Genomic DNA, 21,230 nt, shown 5'->3' on the forward strand with positions numbered 1-21,230 from the left:
CCTGTACAGTCCCTGAGCTCCTGAGGACACAAAAGGGCATCCAGAATCTGACACTTTTGGGTTGTGCCACGTCCCCATCAGCTCTCTGACCAGCCAGATGACCAGGTCTGTGGTCTGGCACATGATTTTCCAATCCTGTGGATCCTGGTGGCCCTGGGACAGTCACAGGTTCCCTCCTCACCACCTAGGTCTCCGTGTGGCTTCACTTCTCAGGCAGTTGTCTCTCTTCAAGGCTGGGGACAAATCCCTTCTCTGTGTATCCTGGGTGGCTCTGTGCTGCACCCCCACACCTCACAGACCATCCCCACTCCCAGCAGGACTCCACACTGGCCTGGATGTGCTCACCACAGCTGAGACAGAAGGTACACAGCCCTGGCTCACTCCAGGGCCCACCAGCTTGGCACATTTCATCTCAGTGGGGCAGGACTGAGGGTGGCAGCTCCAGCACTCCATGCAGGGAAGCTCACAAGGGACAGCCCCAGCTCCAGCCCTTGCTCCCAGGCCCTGCCCAGGCTGTCCAAGAGGCACCCCGGGTGAAACCATCCTTCCTACATTGTTTATTTTAGCAACACAAATAAGAGACTGAAATTAATTATTGACTGGGGAGTGCAGGGGCACGGGACAGCAGCCTCCAAGGGACCTGGGGAAGAGGGGATAGAAGCCAGGTCACAGCAAAACACCCAGGACCTGTGGATGTCACAGGGGATCCTGAGGACTCAGCACAGCCCTGCCTGCTGGGGTGTCACCACAGCTGATGTGGCAGAGCTGAGCCCTGGGTGCACCTGGCCAAAAGCAGCTGGCAGTCACTGCACGGCTGGAACAGAGTGTTTGGAGCAGCTGGAGATGCAGCCAGCCCTCTTGGGGTGCACTGAGCCACTGGGAGAGGGGATCCTGAAACACTCCAGGCTCAGTGTTTGCCTGTGTCCCGCCACTGCTGCAAACGAAGCAAAGACACGGGGTTCAAAGCAGAAGAGCGTGTATTGCAAGCGGCTGCGGCGCATCCGGAGAGACTTCCAGCCGCCGGGAGAAAAGAACAGAGGGGTTAAAAACGATCCCAGTCTCTAGGGTTACACTGTGTCATGCAAAACAGCCCTGGGGCAAACCCCATCCTGGGAGGTTGAGGGGAGGGTGTGCTGGCCCAGCAGGACCACCAGTGCTCACCCCCTGCTCCCCATCTGGGGCTGGGCGAGGGGCCAGACGCCTCCCCAAGGGCCGGTGTCCCCCAGCCCTGCTCACCAGCGAGGACGGGGCACGTGGGGTGGAGGCTGTGGTGGTGCAGGAACAGCCCTCGCTCTCTCCCCCCCTTACAAAAACAAGCCTCATGGGGTGTCTGCCCCCCACCCAGTTGATCGGGGCTGAGGGATGGGGGGAAACACTCAGGCACAACCCACTCTGCCTGGTGGGGTGGCCCAGGGGACCCTGAGGAAGGGACCTCCTCTGTAAATGTCACTGGCATGCAAACTCCGGTGTCCCAAGAGAGGAGGGGGTGCTCCCTCCCCAAGAGTCTGGCAGCGTCAGGGTCCCAGGCAGAGGCACCGGTCCCACGCAGCCTCCCGCTGTCTCTGGGGAGCTCCATTCAGCTCGAGAACAAGTAAAAACTACTTCAAACCAAACCCATGCAAGGCAGCTATTTGCTCATGTGTCTCGGCGGCTGCCAGACGCCCTGGCAGCGGAGTTCCTCTCCTCTTTGGGGAGGGGGGGAGAAAAAAAATATATATATTTATACGCAGGGGTCCCCGCCGCGTCCGCTCTCCGCCGCGGCCTCATCTCTCTGCCTCCATGGTCACGTTGGCCTTCTGTTCTGCGCTGGCCTGCTGGGAGACGGCGGCGGGCCAGCCCGCGGGCTGCGCCGGCGCGGCCGGAGTCCACATGCTCTGCTGCTGCTGCCCGGGCGGCGAAGCCGTGGGCCAGGCGGGGTTGAAGGCCCCGTGCTGGGGCAGCGGCGGGGCCGGGGGCGGCGGGGAAGTCGCCATGGAGGCCACGGGGCTACTGCTGTTGAAGCTTTCGGAAGCCTTGAGGCGGGAGAACATGGTGAGGGCGTCGGGAAAGTTGGGCGGCGTGGCCGGCGTGTTGGCGGGAGTGCACATCTGTGGGAAGGAGACACGGGGTCAGGGGAGCCCCCATCTTCTGCCTCCCACCAGGGCATGGCTCGAGACCCCTTTGCCTCCCCTGCTGTGGCACATGGAGCCCCCAGACCTTTGCTCTGCTGACTGTGCTGCCCACGAGCAGCTCTCCTGAAGGGTCTGAAGGCTCATGCTGCGGTAAGAAGTCCTGGCAGAGGGCCCAGACAGGACCCCCTGTGCCCAGCCAAGTCGGGAACCCACTTGGTCTGCTCCATAACCCACTGGTGCCACCCTGAGCCTGCAGCTTTCTGGCTCTGTGGGCACAAGGCTCAGGCTCAGCTCCCACCCTCCAGGAGACTGGGCACGCTCCAGCCCTGCTGGGTTTTGCATGCTCCAAATCCCCAATTGTCCCAGAGAGTCAAACAAGGCCGCAGCAGCCAGTAAATCCTTAAGACACATCTGCCCAAGCAGATTACGGGCTGCCAGGCCATGAGAGTTAAGGGATGGAGTCTGGGGACAGCTGGAAGAGAGCAGAGGCAGGCTGCACCCACGTGTGGGTGTTTACACACCTCCAGACGCTCTGCACGCCACACCAGAGCCACACTCCGGCGACGCTCCAGGAATTTGCTCGCTCCAGCGAGCACACAAGGACCTGTGTGTGTGGCTGCTGCAGGATGGGAAGCACCATGTATCTGTGAGTGTATTTACACAGGTCAGTGCTTCAGGCTCCTCCAGGCTCTCTGCCTTGCTGGGCTGGTGTGGATCACTGGCTATGCCCAACACGTCCTCCCTCATATTATCCCTTTTGGAAGAGCAGCCCCAAACCATCTGCAGGGCTCTGCTGTCCCACTGCTTAGGGCAGGCTATGCCACCAGCTACTCTCCAGGAAAACCTTCCTTGGCAGACAACTCTAGCAGTGCCCAGCCAGACCTCCCTGCCTGCACTCCTGGAGTTGGGAAGCAGCGAGCTGGATGTGAGCACCAGCCTGAAGCACCCGCCAGCTGGTGCTCTGCCCTGGGAGAGCACTGGGGAGCTGGGAATGCACTTACCATCTGATGGTGGTGGCTGTAGGGGATGTTTGTTTCTTGGAAAAAAGCACTGAGAGCAGTCTGAAAGGAAGGAAAAAAAAAAGGGAAAGATGATGTTACTACCCACATCCAAATTGGGCACCCACCAGCATCCAAACTAGGCACCCACCTGACCCCTGCACACTGCTAGACCCCAAAGATGGGGTGTAGTAGATGATCCCCTGGGGGGCCATGGGGCACAGCTGCTCCCTGTCCCCAAGCAGGGACCTGTGCCTGCCATCTGCTCACACCAGGGCAGGTGGTAGCCATGTGTATTTGGGACCACCATCCTTGCAAGAAGCAGCACCTGCAGAGCCCAGCAGGCATTTCACAACTCACAACGACATCGTGTGCTGGGAAACAAAGGAAACCAAACCCAACCCCAGCAGGAGGAACCAGTTAAAGGCACGTCCTCAAAAGGACATGATCACAGTCCCCATATTCCCACCAGGAGATCCCCAGGGCAGGGGCTGCAGCAGGTGCTCACCCCATATGCCAGAACATTTCCAATTCAGTTGCAGACAGAGCACGATGAGGACTGACATTGTTTTGTAGCTTCCAGTTAAAACCAGTAATAGTCTCGTGGGTAAGTCATGTGCCACAGGCATTGAGAAGACAAGAAGGGTCACAGGTAGGGAAGGCCAGGGGAACAGGATGGTCTGGAGGGCGGACACCCAGCCCACGTCTGGGAGGAGCAAAAGCAGCAGGAGGTTTGGGGGTGCACAGCACTGAGCTGATGCAGGAATGGTGAAAAGTTCTTTACTCAGAGGGTGCTGAGGCCCTGGCACAGGGTGCCCAGAGAAGCTGTGGCTGCCTCTGGATCCCTGGAAGTGTCCAAGGCCAGGATGGATGTGGCTCAGAGCAACCTGGGGTAGTGGAAGGTGTCCCTGCCCATGGCAGGGGTGGAACAAGATAACCTTCAAGGTCCCTTCCAACCCAAACCATTCTGTGATTCCATGATGGCGACTCCTGTTCTGCACCAGGCTTCAACTGAGTCAGGGCTAGAAAACAATGTTATGATTCAGTTGTAGATGAGACTTGATAGAAATGTAAGAGACCTGGTTTGGATTCAGTTCTGGTTGAAGGAAAAGCCCCCTTCAGGCCTCTCCCCAGGGCCTTCAGGTCTCCACTCTGGGGTGTGGCTGTGTGCTGCCACATTACTCGAGACTCTGCTCCCTTCCTGAAAGCCAGGGACTGGGGTTACCCAAGTTGCTGGGGAAAAAGAGGCAGAAAAGCCTGGAAGAAGCACAGGGAGGTTGTACCAAACCCTGCTCAACTGCAGCAGCCACAGTCCTGCCACCACACATGCTCCTGTGTCATTCCAAGGGCCAGGATGAATGACAGCAAGTCAGCTCAGCTCATTGATCCAATGGGAAAACTAGTTTTCAACAAACATCCAGGCTGGCAGGCCCTGGGGAGGCAAAGGGGTTTATGGTTACCTGGCTAAACAGCAGAAAACTACTGGTACGGGTGGCAGCCAGAGCGATGTCTATAAACAATGACCCAGACCTGGGTGGGGGAAGCAATTCCTGCTGAAGAGTCTGGCAGCTCCCAGACCTCAGGAGGAGCGTGCAATAGCTGGGCTGGCAAGGCTCTTCCCTGCAATAGCTGCAGCACCTGAACTCTGCACCCGGCCATGCTGCGAGCTCAGAGCCCTCAGCTCCTGCAGGCAGAACCCACTGGATCCCAGGGACAGCCACGCAGCAGGAATAGGGTCTGCAGCCCTGGAGAGAGCTCTGCACAGGACAGCACACAGCTCTGAATAAGGGAATGTCCGACAGAGACAGACACGTCTGAGGCAGTGACACCCCCAGCCACACCACCCTTCGTCCTGGGCGAGGTTGGATGTCAACACCCACGGGCCCTATCGCTGACAGATCGTGATAAGAGAGGGGCAACACCAAACGGGAAACACAGGCAGAGGTGTGGGCACAGCCAGATACCATAAGCTGATTAAATCTGCTCTGTGCTCCTGTTTTCCAAATGGCCTCGTATCTGGGACTGTGCCACTGGCAGACAGGGGCAGAAAAGGTCCCTGCTGTCCCCCTGAGCTGCCCACCAATCCCTGCCAGTGCTGGGATGAAAGCTGTGACTGGGCAGAGGAAGCACTCTGCCAGTGCAGGCCCCTCTGTCTAGAACAGTGTCTCTTCCCCTCCATCTGCCCTTTTCCAAGCACAGCAGAAACAGCCCCTGTGCCCAGCACAAAGCCCAGGACATGCAGTCACCTCCCAAGGGACCTGCAGAGCCCCAGCCTGGCGAGTGAGGACCCCATGCTCCCCTTGGTGCCACAGGGGCCAGGGACACACACGTAACCAAAGCCACTGATGCCACCTGGTCTCCAGACAGCATCACAAGTGCCACGGTGACTGGTGCAATGGCAAAGCCAATTAAGGCTCCTCTTCTGGAGAAGGAGCCAAAGCCCAGCTCAGCTCTGACCCTGGACCAAAGGCCCCATTGCCTGTGTCACCCTGGTGTGTGTGGGAGCAGGACAGCTCCACATCCATGGCCTGACCAAGCTCAGCATGTGACCAGGCCACTGTGCCCCCTCCCAGATGCAAAACCAGGAGCTTCACAGGAGATGGATCACACAGGGACTCAGCCAGGGTGCCAAGAGGCACCTGTGGTGACTCAGTCACAGAGAGGGTGGCTGGAGGTGTGAGCTCTGCCAGCACAGGGCACCCAGCAGCAGGGGCAGCCCTGGGGGCACCCCGTCCTTGAACCACCAAGGAAGGGGCTTCATGAAACAGAAATACATGAGAGGAAGCAAAATCCAGCCATGAACACAGCGAGCAAAGCCAGGCACCTGCTCCTCTTGCTCCCCACACACAACCTCTCTATACTGAATGGAGGCTCTTAGCACCAGGAAAAGGAAGGAATGGGTGGGTTTTTTTAGGAGCAGTTTCTTATCCTTCCCAAACAGCCCCAAGGGCAATGAGCACATAAAGCCAAATAATATCTTTCTACCAGAGAAAGAGCCTGATCCACTGCCCAGCCCCATGTGAGACTCTGCAAACTGAAATGTCTGCCTGGCAACCTCCTGGGTTCCAGCCGTGGAAGAGCTGCTCTCCCTGGCTTCTCCCAAAAAGCCAAGCCCTGGAGGCCGAGTGCCAGCTTTCACCCAGAGACACTCCAAGTTGCTTTCTTGGGCCTGTAAACCTCCCCCTGGGATCAGCCATGGCACTGCTCCAGCTGCTGGAGGGCTGGGCTGGCAGTGCCATTTTGGCTGGAACCCACAGCAGCCATCTCTGGAAGCATGGAAGGGCCCCCAGAGCTGCAAGAGCTGCAAACTAAACTGGGCACAACAAGAGAAAGCCTGCCCAGGGTCCCTAAGAAACAGGAGTGGAGTCACAGTGAGTGGGAGAGGCGATCCACACCCTACCCATGAACTGCCCTGCTCCCCAGGGATAGATGGGATGAAAAAAAAATGGCTCCTTAGTCAACCCCCTGAGTATGGGACAGACTCTGATCAGCTCACACCACAGCCAAAGGTGAAGGTATCCCAAATGTTTTCCTGACCTCCCACCCTGCTCACTGTCCTGGATCACATTTCTTCCACCCTGGATCTACCAGGTCTGGAAAGAGACACAGAGCAAACCTGCTCTGCAGCCCTCACTTCATCTTCCTACACACAATGGCCCCTGAGCAGCCAACCTCAAAGCAACACAAGGATAGGGAAGTGGTCCCAAAACACCAGCATCCCAAAGCTGACTGTGTTTCACAGCATCCTCCCTCTCCCTCCTGCTAAATACCCCAGGGGCTGTCACAGACAGCAAGTGGGACACTTGCCCACAAAGGAAAGATCCTGGGCAGGGCAGATGGATGCCAGGAGTGCCCTGACAGAGGCACAGAGCTGGGACAACCCAAATCCTGCTGTGTGTCACTGGGCCACTGAGCTAGCCTGGTTCCCCTGTGCAGAACACCTCTCCCCGTGGTGGCCTCACAGGCAGCAGCAAAATCCTCAGGTACAAACAGGCTGATCCAATTCACGCCGTGCCCCTGGAGCAGCGCTTTGACTCCAAGGAGATGCTTAATTTATGCTGCCTTCCCTCGTAATGAACTTGCCTGAACTCCCCCGATTTATACTCATTGCAGATGCAGACCAGCCAGCGAACGGGTGCTGCACTGGAATAACAAAAGCCTCGGGAGTATCCTAGGAAAGAGGTGAGAGCAGGCTGGAGTGGTCGGGAGGCGATCCCTCCCCAGCGTGGCTCCCAGAAGGAGCCGTGCCCAGCGGCCATTTTGCAAAGGGAATTATCTGACCGTTGCACCAAAAGTGAGTGGGAACATGGTAACGGCAGCGTTTGTTTACAGCCCGGCTTCCTCTGAGTCATGTGAGTGCCCAGCCGGCAGGAGACGGCTGTTTGGACTTGTGCAACTCGCCAAACGGTGGCAAAGTTCTGCAAAAAAGCCCTTTGAAAGACACGTTAAAACTTCTGTCATCCCTCCCCGGCTCTTTTGCGACACGCACGGAGGTGGTGGAAGAGGATCCCGCCTGTCCCAGAGGGCCACTGTCAGGCTGTGTTAGTAAACAAACGCCGCAGCACGTTACACATGCAACACATCCCACGCCAGCGGTGCTCCCGTTCACCGGGCACGGCGCTGGGCATCGCCGGCCCGGTCCTCAGCACATCCCTGCAAGCCCACCCCACGCTCCCCGGCCACGCACGGCTCGGTTTGGGAATGGCCTGTGATGGAGCATCTGGGAATGCCGTGCCCGCACACCGATGGACGGCGAACGTGCCGGCTCCGTGCGGCCGCTGCTCCGCTACGGAACAACCCCGGCACGGCCCGGGCAGCAGCGCCCGCTCCCCCCGGCACGGAGGAGAGGTGCTCCAGCCCCGGAGGAGGCACAGACGGAGCCTCCCGCTCCCCGGCCTGACTCAGACCTGTCCCCGCAGCACAGCACAGACACTTCAATTACCGAGGTGCCATTAGCGTCAAATCCATCAGCTCCAGCCTAGGGAGCTGCAGAAGGAAAGGAAAAATCCCATTCAGAAAGCAATTTATTGGCGACAGCCACCGCACTCCCCTTTGCTCCCTGCACTTCAGGTCCGGGCATCTCCGGAGGAGCCGAGCACGCTGAAAGGCAGCGGGGAGCTCCCCCGGCACCCCCCGCCCCACGCGCGGCGTTAACCCCTGTCAATGTCACCGAGTATCCCGCCCGCGAGCGAGAGGAAAAGGCGTCTGGAGCCAGAAAAGCTCTGACCTACAAAGTCTCCTCTCCCTCGGCTGCCCGAGAACTCAAACTGCCCGGGGCAGGGCCGTGGGAAAGGCTGCGCTGGGGTTTTCCAGCCCACGGCCACGCGGGAGGGCTGGGGCGGGGGCGGGGGGAACAGGAGGAGGCTTCGGCGGATTCGGCGCCCCCGGCCCGGTCGCGGTCCGGCGCGGGGCCCCGGCAGGCTGCGAACCCCTCCGTGCGCACCCCCCGCGCAACGTGGCCTCCCGATCCCCCGCCCCGCGTGGCGCCCACGCTCCCTCGGGCACCCCCGGGGGCCCGGCCCGCGCCCCGCCGCCGCCGCGCGTGTGGGCGGGCCGGGGAGCAGCGGCGCGTCCGCAGGGCCGGGCACCGATCCATGCTGCCCGAACCCCCTCCGGATGCTCCCACGCGGGGACCCGCCCGGGGCCGGTACCGGGGCGGCGGCCTCACCTCGAACTGCCAGTGGGCCGCCTGCAGCAGCTGCTTGGCCTGGTCGGCGGCGCATCCGGCCGCCAGCACGAACTGGTTGATCATCACCTGGTGCTTGAGCTCGTCCATGGCCCCGGCCCCGGCCCCCGCCGCCCTCAGGGCGCCGCCAGCACGGCGGGGCCGGAGGCTCACGCCAATGTTTACCGGGCACTGACTCACGGCGCCCGCCCAGCCCCGCCCACGGCCACCCGGGGCGGGGCGGTGCGGCCCGGCCCGCGCGGCGCCGCTGGGATTTGTAGTTCCAGCTCACCACGCTGTCTCGCCGCCCTGCCCCCGCCCGGACCACAACTCCCAGCAGGCCCCGCTTTGTTTGCGGAGCGCTTGGCGCGCGTTGAGTGACGCGCGGGGCCGGCCAACCGCCGCCCGCGGCTTGGTAGTACCTGACCGTATATGGTCAACAACGGCGCGGCCCCCAATGGGAGGGCGGCGGGGGCGGGCCGCGCGCGGGGCGGGGCCGGGGCGGGGCCGCGCGGTCACGTGGGAGCGGGCGGTGTTTACAGTCGGCCGCGTGCGGTTTCCTGTTGACGTGAGGGAGTGGCGGGGCCGAGCTGGGCCGGGCCGAACCGAACAGAACAGAACAGAACCGGGCCAAGCCGAGCCGAGCCGCGCCGCCGCCCCTCGGCACCGTAAAACCTCTGCAGGCCCTGCCGTTACCCTCCTGCAGCCTACGGGGGTTTGGTGGAGCCGCCTCGGCTCGTAGCTGCCGTACAGCTCCATGGCCCGAGAGGCGGTGGAGCCGCAGCCCCTCGGCCCCCGCGCCCTCCATCAGCGCTACCACCCCTTCCTGGTCCCGTTTTCCCCTCAGCCGCAGCGTGTCCGTGCATCACTGAGGCGGCTGACGGGAGCTGAAGCGAGAGGCGGCAGCGAGGGAAGGTTCTGGAAGGTGCCGGGGGGTTCCTGGCGCCGTGAAAGGCTCCTTTGAGAACATTTACGGCATTGCCCCAGCAGATGAAAGCTCGCGGCCGGGCAGGCGCTGCAGGGCCCGGGAGAGAGCACAATGGTTGTTGCTAAGGATAAGCAGGCACGGACACGCGGTTGAGTGGCCGGGGCTAATAACACCGGGGGAAGGGAACTGCCGCTCCAGCCGCCTCCACCTTTCCTGAGCGGTACTTCTGGGCTGTTTCCTGCAGTTTGGAGGGGTTTAGCCTGGCCGTGAGTGCGTTGTTCGCTAACACCTCTGACCCTGGCTGGCATTTTGCAGGTGTTTCTGAGCCGTGAGGATTAAATGGCTGAAGCTCAGGTAGGTAATACACTTGATCCGTGGGGTTTGCAGCCTCCACTGTGTGGACAGGAATTGCTCTGGTATTGTCCAAAGCTAGTCACCATTTCCCACGTGTTCTTTAGTAACCGTTCTGGCGTTACACAACCATTCAGCCTCTCCAAGCCTTGGAGAATTTCAGGGCCAAGGGGTTTTCCTTTTTCTTGTTCTATATATCTCACTGCCTAAATCCAAGTGAGAGTGCAGCTGTATTTGGCAGTGGGACATATCAAGATGTGACCGCTCATTTCTTACAAGGTCAAGACAACCCCCAGAGAAAAGTGGCACAGGGAGATTTGTAGTCACCAAGGTGTAAATACAGCTGGAAAAACAAATCTCCTGAATGATTATTTTAATCTGAAAGAGCCAGGCATGTTTAGAAACCTTGGAGTTTGGTGTTCGGAAGGAGAAGGGTTGGGCCTGGCTCAGCAGGGCTTTTGGGAAGGGTTGTAAGCTCTCTCCAGAGCAGGGCAGTGTTCAGGGAGGCAAAGTTCATGGGCTCACCACTCCTTCTGGTGAGCTGTAACTCCGTGCGTTGTCTCCAGGGCTCCTGAACCTTGTTGTTCTACACTTACCCGACAAACACAGCGAGTGGCAGTGGGAACAACTGACACAAAGCAATTTGCCTCACTGGGCAATAAACCCCCAAGCAGCTGGACTTTGGATGAGCTGCTCTGGTGATCGGGAACTTTGCAGGGAAACATATTTCCTTGTTTACACAGGTGTGCTCATAGCTGCCTCCTCAGCAGACATGTCCAAGGAGACTCCTGAAGGGCAGCTGGGGGTGGCTGGAGAAAGGTGGCAGTGGGAGGGGTGGGTGTCCCTCTGGCCCACCTGCTTCCCCTGAGCTGCAGCTCTGTGGATTCTTCTTCCTGGGGTTCAAATGATCCTTCCTCTCTCCTGCTGCTCTTCCCCACATTGTGCTGGAGAATGGCTCCAGGGTCATCTTTTCCTGAGTGGGTTTTGCAGAGGTGGAAGGCAGTGCAGGAGCTGAGGTCTCCTCACCACCCCTGTGGCTCTGCAGCCTCCTGGTGGTAGCAGCCCTGGCCCAGTTTCACCCTGGTCCTCCCCAGTTTGACCACTCTCACCCCACACCATGATGGCACTCAGGGGTCTCGGGCTCCCTTGAACCTTGTGGAAGTATTTTCATCCCTGTCTCACAGAGGGCCCCCTGTCTTTGCAGCTTTCCTCCCTCATGGTGCCAGCAGACCCTGCTGGGGCTGGCAGCACCAAAACAGGAACAAACACATCTCAGGGAACCCAGAGGTGAAGGTGCAAAACCCACTCAGGTGCCACCACCAGGGTTTGTGGGGCTGTTGCTGCTTCTTGCACAATGGGCTGGGGGACTGCTGCTCCTCCAGCCCACGGGACCCACCTGAGGAGCTATGGGGGGCTGGCAGGGTAGCCCTGCTCCCTGCCCCGGGCCTTCCACTCTCCTTCCCCACGCTGCTGGCAGTGGCCCTTGATGGGATGGAGGAGGCCATGTTGCAATATCCTGCCTTTGTTTGTGTCAGCGCCTGCATCCCGCCGGCCGAGCAGGGGCAAAGGAGCTGCTCCCCTTCAGCTCCGCTCACTCCGGGCCCTGGGATTCGGGGCGGAGGGGCTGAGCCAGGCCGTGGCATGCTGCTGCTATTGTCGCTGTCTGTCACGGAGCAGAGCCCTCTGGGACGGATTCTCCAGCTAAAGCCCCTGCCCTCCCAGATGGCAAAAACCCCCACGGGCCCGACGGCTTCCTCTGAGCGCTCCGGAGAGCCGGGCGGCCCGGGAGGGACCTTCCCACTGGTGGAGGTTTTGCACGAACAAAAGACCTCCTGCCGCAGCTTCCCGGGCAGAGCCAACACCCCGCGGCTGTGGGACCTGGCTCTCCCCTGCTTAACCCACGTGGCACCGGGCTCGCGGTGAGCAGCACGGGCAGCTGCTCAGAGAATGTGGATTTGGAGCAAGATGATTTTTAAGGTCCTTTTCAGCCCAAACTGTTCCAGGATTCCATGATTCTGTCCCAAAAAAAACCTCGGGGAACAGCTTTGGAGCAGTTGCCTCTTTGAGCTGGAGAACAGCTCTTGGTGCTCAGGTTGTGGGAGGAAAGGGAGAAGGACTCTTCTTATCTTCTGTCTCTTCCCTTCCTTGCCTGCCTCATGGTACAAACACTGCCCTGCTTTGTCCCCCGACTGTGGCCAGCTGGCCACCAGTTCTCAGGACTGCACAGGGAGATGGAGCCAGTGATCTTTGCTGTGCCCAGTCTGCTCCAGCACTGAGCCCTAAATCAGCTGCTGGCCTGCAGAGTGAGGCCTCGGGGGTTGTGGATTCACCCTGCTCAGTTTGGGGCTGCTGGTGGCACAGGAGCTGTTTGCATCACCCCACTGGTGCCAGGGCACTGCCCAGAGCTTGTTCCAATGACTGTGTAGGCAGGGAGCACTGGACATGCTCTGGATCAGTGTACGTGTCACTGTGATGGTCAGCAGACTCTATCCTTCTCACTGTGATGGTCAGCAGGCTCCATCCTTGTCACTGTGATGGTCAGCAGACTCCATGCCTCCCTCCCTGTGTAACTTCTGCTATGAGAAACTCTTGCACAAAGAGGCTGCTTGAGCAAGAGGCACCATCACATCCTGGGGGACACAGGCACAGTTACTGCCAAGGCACTGCCAGACAGAGCCTGGGGCTCCCCTGTGCCAGGTGCAGGGTACCCAACTCTTGTAGTTGGCCAGCAGGACTTGTTGCTCATTCCATATTTCTTCCCTGTCCTCCTTCCCAGCCCTGCTGCACAACGGGATGCAGAAGGTCTGCTTCTGCTCTGTCCTCACCCCCAGCACGTGTTCCCCTGCATCCTGTGCCTCTTACAGCCCCCCTGGCTGTGTTCGTGTGGCCACAACAGCTGCAAGGATAAGAACTGTCCGGAAGCACGTTTTGCCTCGGGATTGTTTGCTTATTCCCGCTGGGCGTGTTTTAGTTTGTGTTTACAGCCAGCAAATTCCACCCACTGCCTGCTCACTTGCTATCACAAAATCCTCCCATGCTAGCAGGCTCTGCTCCCTGCTCCATCCCAATTCCCTGAATCCCAGTCCTCTTCCCTGCTCCTAAGGCAAATTTTAGTGATTTCACATGTGCCACCTCAGTTCCTTCATGTCTCCCAGTGATTCCCAACTCCACTGCTGGGAATTTGGGTCCTCAGTTCCTTTACAGCATATGTGCAGGATGGTATTTCCCATCACTTTTCTCTGTTCCTCGGTGCCAGAGGGGACAGGGCTTGGTCTTGGGACACTGGTGGCTTTTTGTGCCTCTTCCTCCACGCTGTCCTCCCAACTGTTGTGTCCCACATGCGAGGTATCCCGTGGCCATTCCCTGTTCTCGCATCCAAACCTCAGGCATCTCTATTTGCTTTTGTGTGAGCAATACCTGTGAGGGGAGGAACCCAGAATGGAGAGGCTTCCCCATGGGAGGCTGATCACCTTTCCTGCTGGCTTTGAGCCTCAGCCAGTAGCAGGTCCCACCTCTGGGAACTGTCGTGGATAATTCTCCCTGGGCATCCCTGTGCAGGTTCTGTCTCTTTGTGCATCTTCCCTGTGCCAGATGTGTCCCTGGGAATCCGCCCCGCACATCCTGTGCAGACATGACCTTGGGCATTCTTCCTGTGCATCCCTGTGCAAGGTGTGTCCCTGGGCATCCATCTTTCCTGTGCTTCCCTGGGCGACGTCCCAAGGGTTTCTCCATCTAAGGTGTGCCCCCTGGTGATCTCCATGCCCCTCCCACGCAGAGTGCCCCATGCCCATCCCTGGGCCCACTCCTGTTCCCATCCTTGTTCCCATCCCCATCCCGTTCCCATCCCCGTTTCAGCCGCAGCGCCTTCTGCCGGCGGAGCTCACTCCGCTCCCCGGGGGAGGCCGTGAGGCGCCATCGCCCCCCCCGCCCCGCCTTTGGTAGGCGCCGCCGCGGTGGCTGCCGGGAGCTGTAGTCCCGGGGCGGGCGGACTCGCTGTCCCGGCGTGCCCCGCGCCGCCGCCGTGGGTGCGGGTCCCGGTGCCGCCGCCGCCGCCGCTCTGCGCCCCCGGGCCGCCCGCCCTGTCCGCGGCCGCCATGGGCTCCCTGCTCAGCCGGCGCATCGCGGGCGTGGAGGACATCGACATCCAGGCCAACTCGGCCTACCGCTACCCGCCCAAGTCCGGTGAGGGCCGCGGGGACCGGGGAGGGGGACAGGCCGTGCCGGGCGCGGTGCCGCCCGGGCAGAGCGGGGAGGCCGGGGAAGGGGCTGCGGGAGTCACCGGCCTGGGCTGGCTCCGGCCCAGCCCGCCCGCGCTGGCCGAGAGGCCGTGGATGGATGTCTGTGGGCACAGCGGTGGCACAGGGCCGGCTCTGCCCGGGGGGCTCAGGCGTGAGGGTGACTCCGTGCCCTGGATCCAGGCCTCGGCTGTCCCGCTGCCCGGGCCCGCCTGGTGCCGTCACCGCCCGTGGTCCCGGGGGTCACTGAGGCCGCTCCCCACCATGGAAACGTGGCCTCAGCAAGTTGTTGGTCGCTGATGAGTGCGACGGCTGCTGCTGGTAAAGACGGCGGAGTTCGGTGGGGACACGGAACAGAACTGGTTCTGGCTGAATGAAGGATCGCCACATTCCCGCATGACAACCCTCTTTAACTGCTTAAAATGGCAGTGGCTCTCACCTAGCAGCTGTTGGGCTGACACAGCCTACTGGGAGGCTGTTTTCCACAGGAAATTGTTCTGGAGGCTTGGAGAGTTGTCAGTGCCACTTGTGTGCAGTTGGGATGAGCCCATGTCTCACCTTGTCTTGGGCCAGCTTTTGAGATTGACCAGGTTTAACGTGTTTAAAGAGTTTTACTTATTATTCTCAGAAAACAAGTGATCAGGTGCTCTTTCCCCCTGCAATATCCATTTGCTTACCATTTTTTTCTAGCTTTTGGTTCTGTCAGGGCTTTTCCTGGCAGGCTGAAGAATTTGCAGAGCAGCAGTTTGGGTCCCCTGGCTCTCAGATACAAAGACATTTCATTCAGAGATTCATGTCCTGTGTGTGTCCATGACCAGCTGGCTGTGACATCCTCAGGGCTGTGTGATGGAGGGGACCAGGACCCCTGTTTGGTTTGAAGGGGGTGCAGGATCATCTCAAATAAAGTCCTGTCATCATTACACCTTGTCGTGTTGCAGGTTGGCCTTTAGCAGGAATGGTGGTGTGGAGGCAGTGGAAGGGGAAACCTGCCTAGAAAAATCCAACAGCTGTGTTGGCTCTCTTAGAAAATGTAACCTGCTTTCTTTAGGGGGTTGTGAGCTAGATTTTGGCAACTGGGAAAGGCAAGTTTCACAGCTTGGCTGCAGCAGGATCTGCATGTGACAGCATTTTAGATGAGGAATGGATTAATTATAACCACTGTATGCAATGGGCATTAAACTTCTTTCACATTGTCATCCTGCTGTTCCTGTGCTGTTGAACTGGAAGTTAATGGTGTGTTGGGTTTTGAGCTTGTCAAGGTAACCCCATCACACACCTGAGGTTGGGTTTGTGTGTTACCATGCTCCCTGGAAGGGGATCTCTGGACCATAATGCTACCAAAGAGTGTTCCATGTGTGATGCCTCCCTTGTAGAACTGAACAGCCAGTGCTTTCGAGCAGCTGGTTAAATAAAAATATTTGTATTTCCTACAAAGGCTCTGGATGCAATTAGAGGCTTGTTAATTAATTCTCTGTGGCATTTTCTTGTGCTCTTTCTGAAAGCTGGTGTTAAGCCAGGGCTTTCTCTTCACATTCTTTGGGTTTATCTAACAACGATCCTCTTGGCTCTGGCGAGGGAGAAGAGCTGTTCAAGCTCTAGGCAGAAGAAGAGGTGGTGAACACCTCTGAGGTGGAGGTTCAAAGCCCAGAACAGTGGGGGCTGTTAAGATGGTAGCTCCCCTCCCTCCTTCAGGTGGAGCATGTTCAGAGGGATGGTGTCCTCTGTGGTCCTGCCATCTTCAGAGTGATGGTCTTGGAGATGGGAAGGTTGGTACCAAACCTGACAGTGAGGATGACTGGAAGTGAGTGGGTATGGATTTGATGTCAGGAAGCAAGCTGGAAGTAGTACAAAATGTTCTTGGGCTAAATGATTTCTATCTGGACATCGCTGCTGTGAGCCCTGACTGGAAGAAGCTGGTTTTCTGTGAGCTGTGTTGGGTGTGTGAGTGTGCTGGAGAGTGAGCCTGACATGCACTCCTGGCTCCGAGATCACCCCTGAAAGACTGGAACGAGTGGTGAGGGAGCATTACCTGAGGTCACCCATCCTGTGTGCAGCACCAAGGGCTGTCCTCCTCCTTTTCCATTCTACCTCTCCTTGTCTCTGGTTTCAACAGATCTTGACTTACTACAAATGCCTGCTCAGCTGCTGTCCATGGTTGGCATCAGTTTGAAGGATGAGGGTTTGTGTTTGATAAAGGAGCAAATACCCCCTCGCAAGGACACATTGTGCAAGGAAATAAACCCTAAATACAGGTATTCTGGCTGTGATTTCAGCTGCATGTCAACCTGCCTGGGGAAAGGGACACTGTGACTGTGCCTTGTTGAGTCACAGCTGGTTGCAAAGGCAGAGGTGAATATTCACTTCTCCTTTATTGGCTTTTGATGTGGTTGTTGCTGGGTCAGTCACGTGCTCTGGGGAGGATGGAACAGATTGCTGTGGAATCCACCTTGGTCTGCATGAGCCAGTCCGCAGTGAAGCAGGTTGGTTAACAGCTTTGTTGGAAATTGTGTGCAGTGCTGTAGTCAAAAATCCTCTGAAAATGCCCTGTTTATTCCTCCAAGGCTCTGGGTGGGTATAATTTACATATTTCCTCCTGCATCTGGGTGACTGAGGCTGCTATAAGGTGATACTGAATTCCATTCTCTCACCCCTCTTTGCTGGTACCTTTTAACCAAAATTTCTTGCTTTATGGAGCACATGCTGGCATTGTCCCTGCCTGATTGGATGGGAGGAAGGCCCTGTTTGTACAGAAGAGTGCCTCAGTGAAACAGGCTAAAAATGAGTTATTTTTTTCCCCATTTAGCAGGGAACAATCGTGATCTCTGTGGTGCTTCAGTGCTTGGAGCCATGAAAGGATCTCCCATGCCCCTAATGCTTTAGAACCAGTGAGCAGTGGCCCAGTGCTTCCCACAGCTCTGCTCCCGTTCCATGAGCTCCTCTGCAGTGTGGAGCACGTGCCCTTGGGATGGCCCTTCTCCTCTGGAGTAGGCTCTTGGAAGAGAATTCCCTGGAGATTTCTGTGAGGAAAAAAAGGAAGTAGGTTGCTTTTCTCTGAAGCTGAGGCTTTGTTGTTTGGGAATGAAGCTTTAATCAAAGGAAGAGCAGTTTGAAATAGGAAAAGAGTATCCAGAGGCACACCCAGTCCATCTCTGTGTTGCTGTGTACCATGACAGTGTCAGTGTCCCTGTGTTTCACACACTGCTGCTGGTTCAGGCTGTGCCTGGGACTGTGCTGTCAGTCTGGCTGAATAACTAAAGAGAACTCAGTTTCTATCACTTCACTGTTAATTGTGTTAATGGCAAGAAGCCTAAATGGACACCTAATTGCTTTCTGTTAATGAATGTACGACACAGCCCATGTTTTGATGGGATTACAGTTGTGCTCCTGCCTCTTGTAGGTTGTGTCCCTTCCCAGTGTGTGTCTTGTGCATCACATCCGTGTGTTGCATGGATATGGGATTAGGATGCTGGTTTAGGGAGAGGTAATTATGACTGGTGCAGTCTGGTGCTTAATGCCGGTGCAATTATGATAATAAACGCCCATCGCTATGTTATACTAAATATAAAGTATTTTGGTGTCATTTGATGCCTTGGAGGAACCTTGGGTTCCTGTTTGGTTTTGCATGGGACAAACAAACGAGTCAGATTGGCTGCTCTGGGTGTCCCAGTGGTCCCAGTTTTTCCAGCCACTGTAAAGTTTTCCACCACAATTTCTCTTAAAACCACTGCTTGGGCTTCAGCTACCTAAGCAGTGTCACTTGGTCATGTTCTCTTTTATCTCACACTCCTCTGTGTTTTGTACTGATTCACTCTGGGGAAGTAAAGCCACAGTTTTTCTTTGCTCTGGCATTTTTATCCTATTCCATCCTTTTTTATTTATGTGTGATTCTTTCCTGGTCAGCATGTCACTGCATTTTCCTGGAGGGTTTCTGTTTGTAGCAGTCTCGTGAAGGATTAATCCAAGGATTTTTTTCTTTTCCTTTTTCCTGCCAAAGAGGATGGCACTTTTCTTCCTCCTTGTGCCCATAGCTGCAGAGCTCTGTATAAAGCTGGCCTTGGAACACCTGCTTAAGGTGGTTTTATAGTCTGGGGGGACATATGAGAACAGAGCTCCAGAGGCATGATAGCCTGGCTAAAGTTGTAAAGCCATCTTTGTAATGGATTTGGAAATGGAACCTAGTGTTCTAATGCATAGAAAATATACGCACGCCTGTTAGAGACACTAAAAATCCTAAATGTCACAGTGACTGCAAAAAAGGATGCCTCATATTTTCCATCTGGAAGTTTCCTTTTCGTTTTAGTCCCTGGTGTGATATTTAAGAAATGCTTTCTTAAAATGTTCTGCCTCTGACTTGGGCAAACTCTGAGCTGGTTGCAACAGTGGTTGAGAGGATTAATGCATGACTTTGGTCTTACCTTGAGAGCTCTGAACTTTGGGTGTCATTTGTAGCAAGTGATTTCCGAAAGCTTGCAACAGAATATCTTTTTTTAGCTGCTGAAAACTGTGTTATAAATTTGCAGAGACAGTTTGCTGCCATTCTAGTTTGTTTGTCTGTTGAGACCTCTTGTGTATGTGGCAGCTTTTGTGTGTGCAGCAGCAGTGCCAGAGCCTCGGGGTTGTTCTGCTCACCACTGTGTTCCCCTCTGAGCACCTCCGAGTGATTTTCCCTGTGCTCCTAGTGCCTGGCACTTTGTTACTTGTTTGCTTGTGAAGGAAATGCCTTGGGGGGAAAAAACCTCTCTCCTTCACATTGCAGGAGGTGATTTAGCAGGAAGATGAAGAAAGTTCAGTCTGAATGTGGAACTGAAGCTGTGATTCCATCTACTGTGTGATTTGTGAGAAATCTCAACTATGTGGTAGAGATGCCGAAAGCAGTTCTTAGTCAAGCAGTGACAGTGTGGCAGGTGCCTTGCACGTGCTGGTTTTGTGTCTGGGTGTTGTTCCAGTTGAGCAAGAGAGACCTTTTCCTCTCTGGAGATGCTCTCAAACCATGTCTTGGGCTGATCCTGCAGCATGGGCAGCAGGGGAGGCCCTATCAGGGGATATCTGCCCCTATCAGGTGAGACCCCCACCTGCAGAGCTGCCTCCAACCCTGGGGCCCAGCACAGGAAGGACCTGGAGCTGCTGGAGAGAGTCCAGAGGAGGCACCAGGATTTTCAGAGGGATGGAGCAGCTTTACTGGGAGGAAAGGCTGGGAGAGCTGGGATTGTTCAGCCTGGAAAAGAGAAGCTTCAGGGTGATCTCATTGTGGCCTTTCAGTATCTGGAGAGAGCTTAGAGGAAGGATGGGACAAGATTATTTACAAGGGCCTGGAGTGACAGGACAAGGGGGAATGGCTTCAAACTGAGAGTAGGGTTAGACTGGATTTTAGGAAGAAATTCTTCCTGGCAGGGCTGAAGAGGCTCTGGCACAAGTTGCCTAGAGAAGCTGTGGCTGACTCTGGATCCCTGGAAGTGTCCAAGGCCAGGTTGGAGACAGAGCTTGGAGCATCCTGGTGTTGTGGAAGGTGTCCATGGCAGGGAGTTGGAACTGTGTGATCTTTAAGGTCCCTTGCAGCCCAGGCAATTCTATGATTCTGTAATTCTTTCTCTCTCACTGGATAAGAGGGAGTTCTCTGACTCTGATCCCAGATAACCAGCTGCTGTGGTACTGAGACATCCTGCACACGCATTATCTTCACCGTTGATCAAATAAAATGTTCCAAAACATAATCCTGCTTGACCTACATAAAATGTGAAATCTATTCCTAAACTCCAGCGTTCATTGTGGTTCTCTGAACCTCAGTGCAAACACAAACCACTGTGGTGTATCTCTGGTGGAGAGGCAGTGTCAGGCTGGCTGAGCTTGGAGATTATATATGGATTAGTTTTTTAATTTGTTGCTCCTGGGAGGAGTGGGAAAAGGTTCCCTGTCATTTGGAGCACCTACATTTGTGTCCAGGAAATGACTGGATGTGGCACTCAGTGCTCTGATTGACAAGGTGATGATAGGTCATAGGTTGGACTTGATGATCTTTTCCAACCTAAATGATTCTGTGATTTTGTTATTCTGATTCTGTAGGGCAGATTCTGAGTAGATGCTGGACCTGTGCTGAAGGTGATTGTTGTATCTGGAAAGAAGATGTGTTTCAGTACTACAAACATCTGGGTGCTTGTAAGCTGAGCTCAGCAATAGCTGAGCCCTACCATCATCATTAAGGCGCTGCCATCTGTGCAGAGTGAAAAGAGCCTTTCTTGAAGCATAAAGGAAAAAAGCCTTAATGGAAAAAACAGGACCATTCATGAAAACCCTTCAATTTCAGAGTAAATCCTGCTTGCTCCTAGCTAGAGGGACTGCAGATCCCTCCAGAATGCCTCCATAGCCATTCAGATGATTAGTTACTGCTTCTGGAATGACTCATTTTTACACAAATTTATGCTGTCTGTGCACTGCACCCAGGGAAGCAAATGTAGATTTGGCTCAGTCCTCTCATCCCCCTCTCTGAAACTTGAAGGGAAGTGGCTTGGATGGAGCCTTTTATTTCAGTTCTCTCCTGATACTTATTTCTCTGAAACTGTAACTCTGTGAAGTTCACATTTGAGAGTGTTTCCCTGAAGTCTTTCTAGGAGGGAGCTATGTTTGTGGTGGGCTCACACACCTGTATTAATTCTGCTCATTTTACAGTCAGTTCCATGCTCCAGAATCCCAGTGACCTTGCACACGCTTTGTGTCCTGAAATTTGCACTGTAGTGCATCACCTTAAAGAGGAATGAAACAAATTTGTGGTGAAACTTTCAGAGATGATGTTCACTTTAGTCAGTCCTTGTTTCCTCTCCCAGACATCCACATTTCTGCATTTAGAACTGTCAGTGTTATTAATTAAATCAGCATCAGGGTTCAGTGCAGTCTTCAGCACTCCCAGTAAAGGTTTGGAGTGGTTCTTGCTTGGGATGTGGGAGTGAA

General features: G+C 56.1%; 2 protein-coding genes across 7 annotated transcripts in view; one reads left to right on the forward strand and one right to left on the reverse strand.

Moving 5' to 3' along the window:
* Window positions 1–959: 959 nt before the first annotated feature.
* On the reverse strand, window positions 960–9,073 carry UBALD1 (UBA like domain containing 1). Its single transcript, XM_058849291.1, has 3 exons — window positions 8,778–9,073; window positions 3,113–3,172; window positions 960–2,087 (listed from the first exon to the last, which is right to left on the reverse strand). Exons 1-3 carry the CDS (start codon window positions 8,883–8,885, stop codon window positions 1,764–1,766), a joined length of 492 nt encoding a protein of 163 aa, XP_058705274.1. The 5' UTR covers window positions 8,886–9,073; the 3' UTR covers window positions 960–1,763.
* A 311-nt stretch (window positions 9,074–9,384) lies between these two features.
* Window positions 9,385–21,230, forward strand: part of MGRN1 (mahogunin ring finger 1) — a 53,987-nt gene continuing 42,141 nt past the window's right edge. For 2 of the 6 annotated variants that reach the window (XM_058849280.1, XM_058849281.1), the window contains exon 1: window positions 14,032–14,235. In XM_058849280.1, the coding sequence (XP_058705263.1) occupies window positions 14,148–14,235 (88 nt within the window). In that variant the 5' untranslated portion in view covers window positions 14,032–14,147. Of the gene's footprint in view, window positions 10,057–14,031; window positions 14,236–21,230 lie in introns of those variants that run through there. The other 4 variants (XM_058849278.1, XM_058849283.1, XM_058849282.1 and 1 more) reach the window with 3 other exon arrangements.

The sequence above is a fragment of the Poecile atricapillus genome, chromosome 14, assembly GCF_030490865.1.
Source record: "Poecile atricapillus isolate bPoeAtr1 chromosome 14, bPoeAtr1.hap1, whole genome shotgun sequence".
In the NCBI taxonomy this organism is placed as follows: Eukaryota; Metazoa; Chordata; class Aves; order Passeriformes; family Paridae; genus Poecile; species Poecile atricapillus.

What these genes read in the sequence shown, in the direction of transcription:
- UBALD1 (XM_058849291.1), bottom strand. Translation starts at nt 8,885, where the DNA reads ATGGACGAGCTCAAGCACCAGGTGATGATCAACCAGTTCGTGCTGGCG. An exon ending in CGGCCCACTGGCAGTTCGAG is followed by an intron (nt 3,173 to 8,777) that starts GTGAGGCCGCCG and finishes CCTTCCTTTCAG; the next exon opens with ACTGCTCTCAGTGCTTTTTT. An exon ending in ACAGCCACCACCATCAGATG is followed by an intron (nt 2,088 to 3,112) that starts GTAAGTGCATTC and finishes TCCTTCCCACAG; the next exon opens with ATGTGCACTCCCGCCAACAC.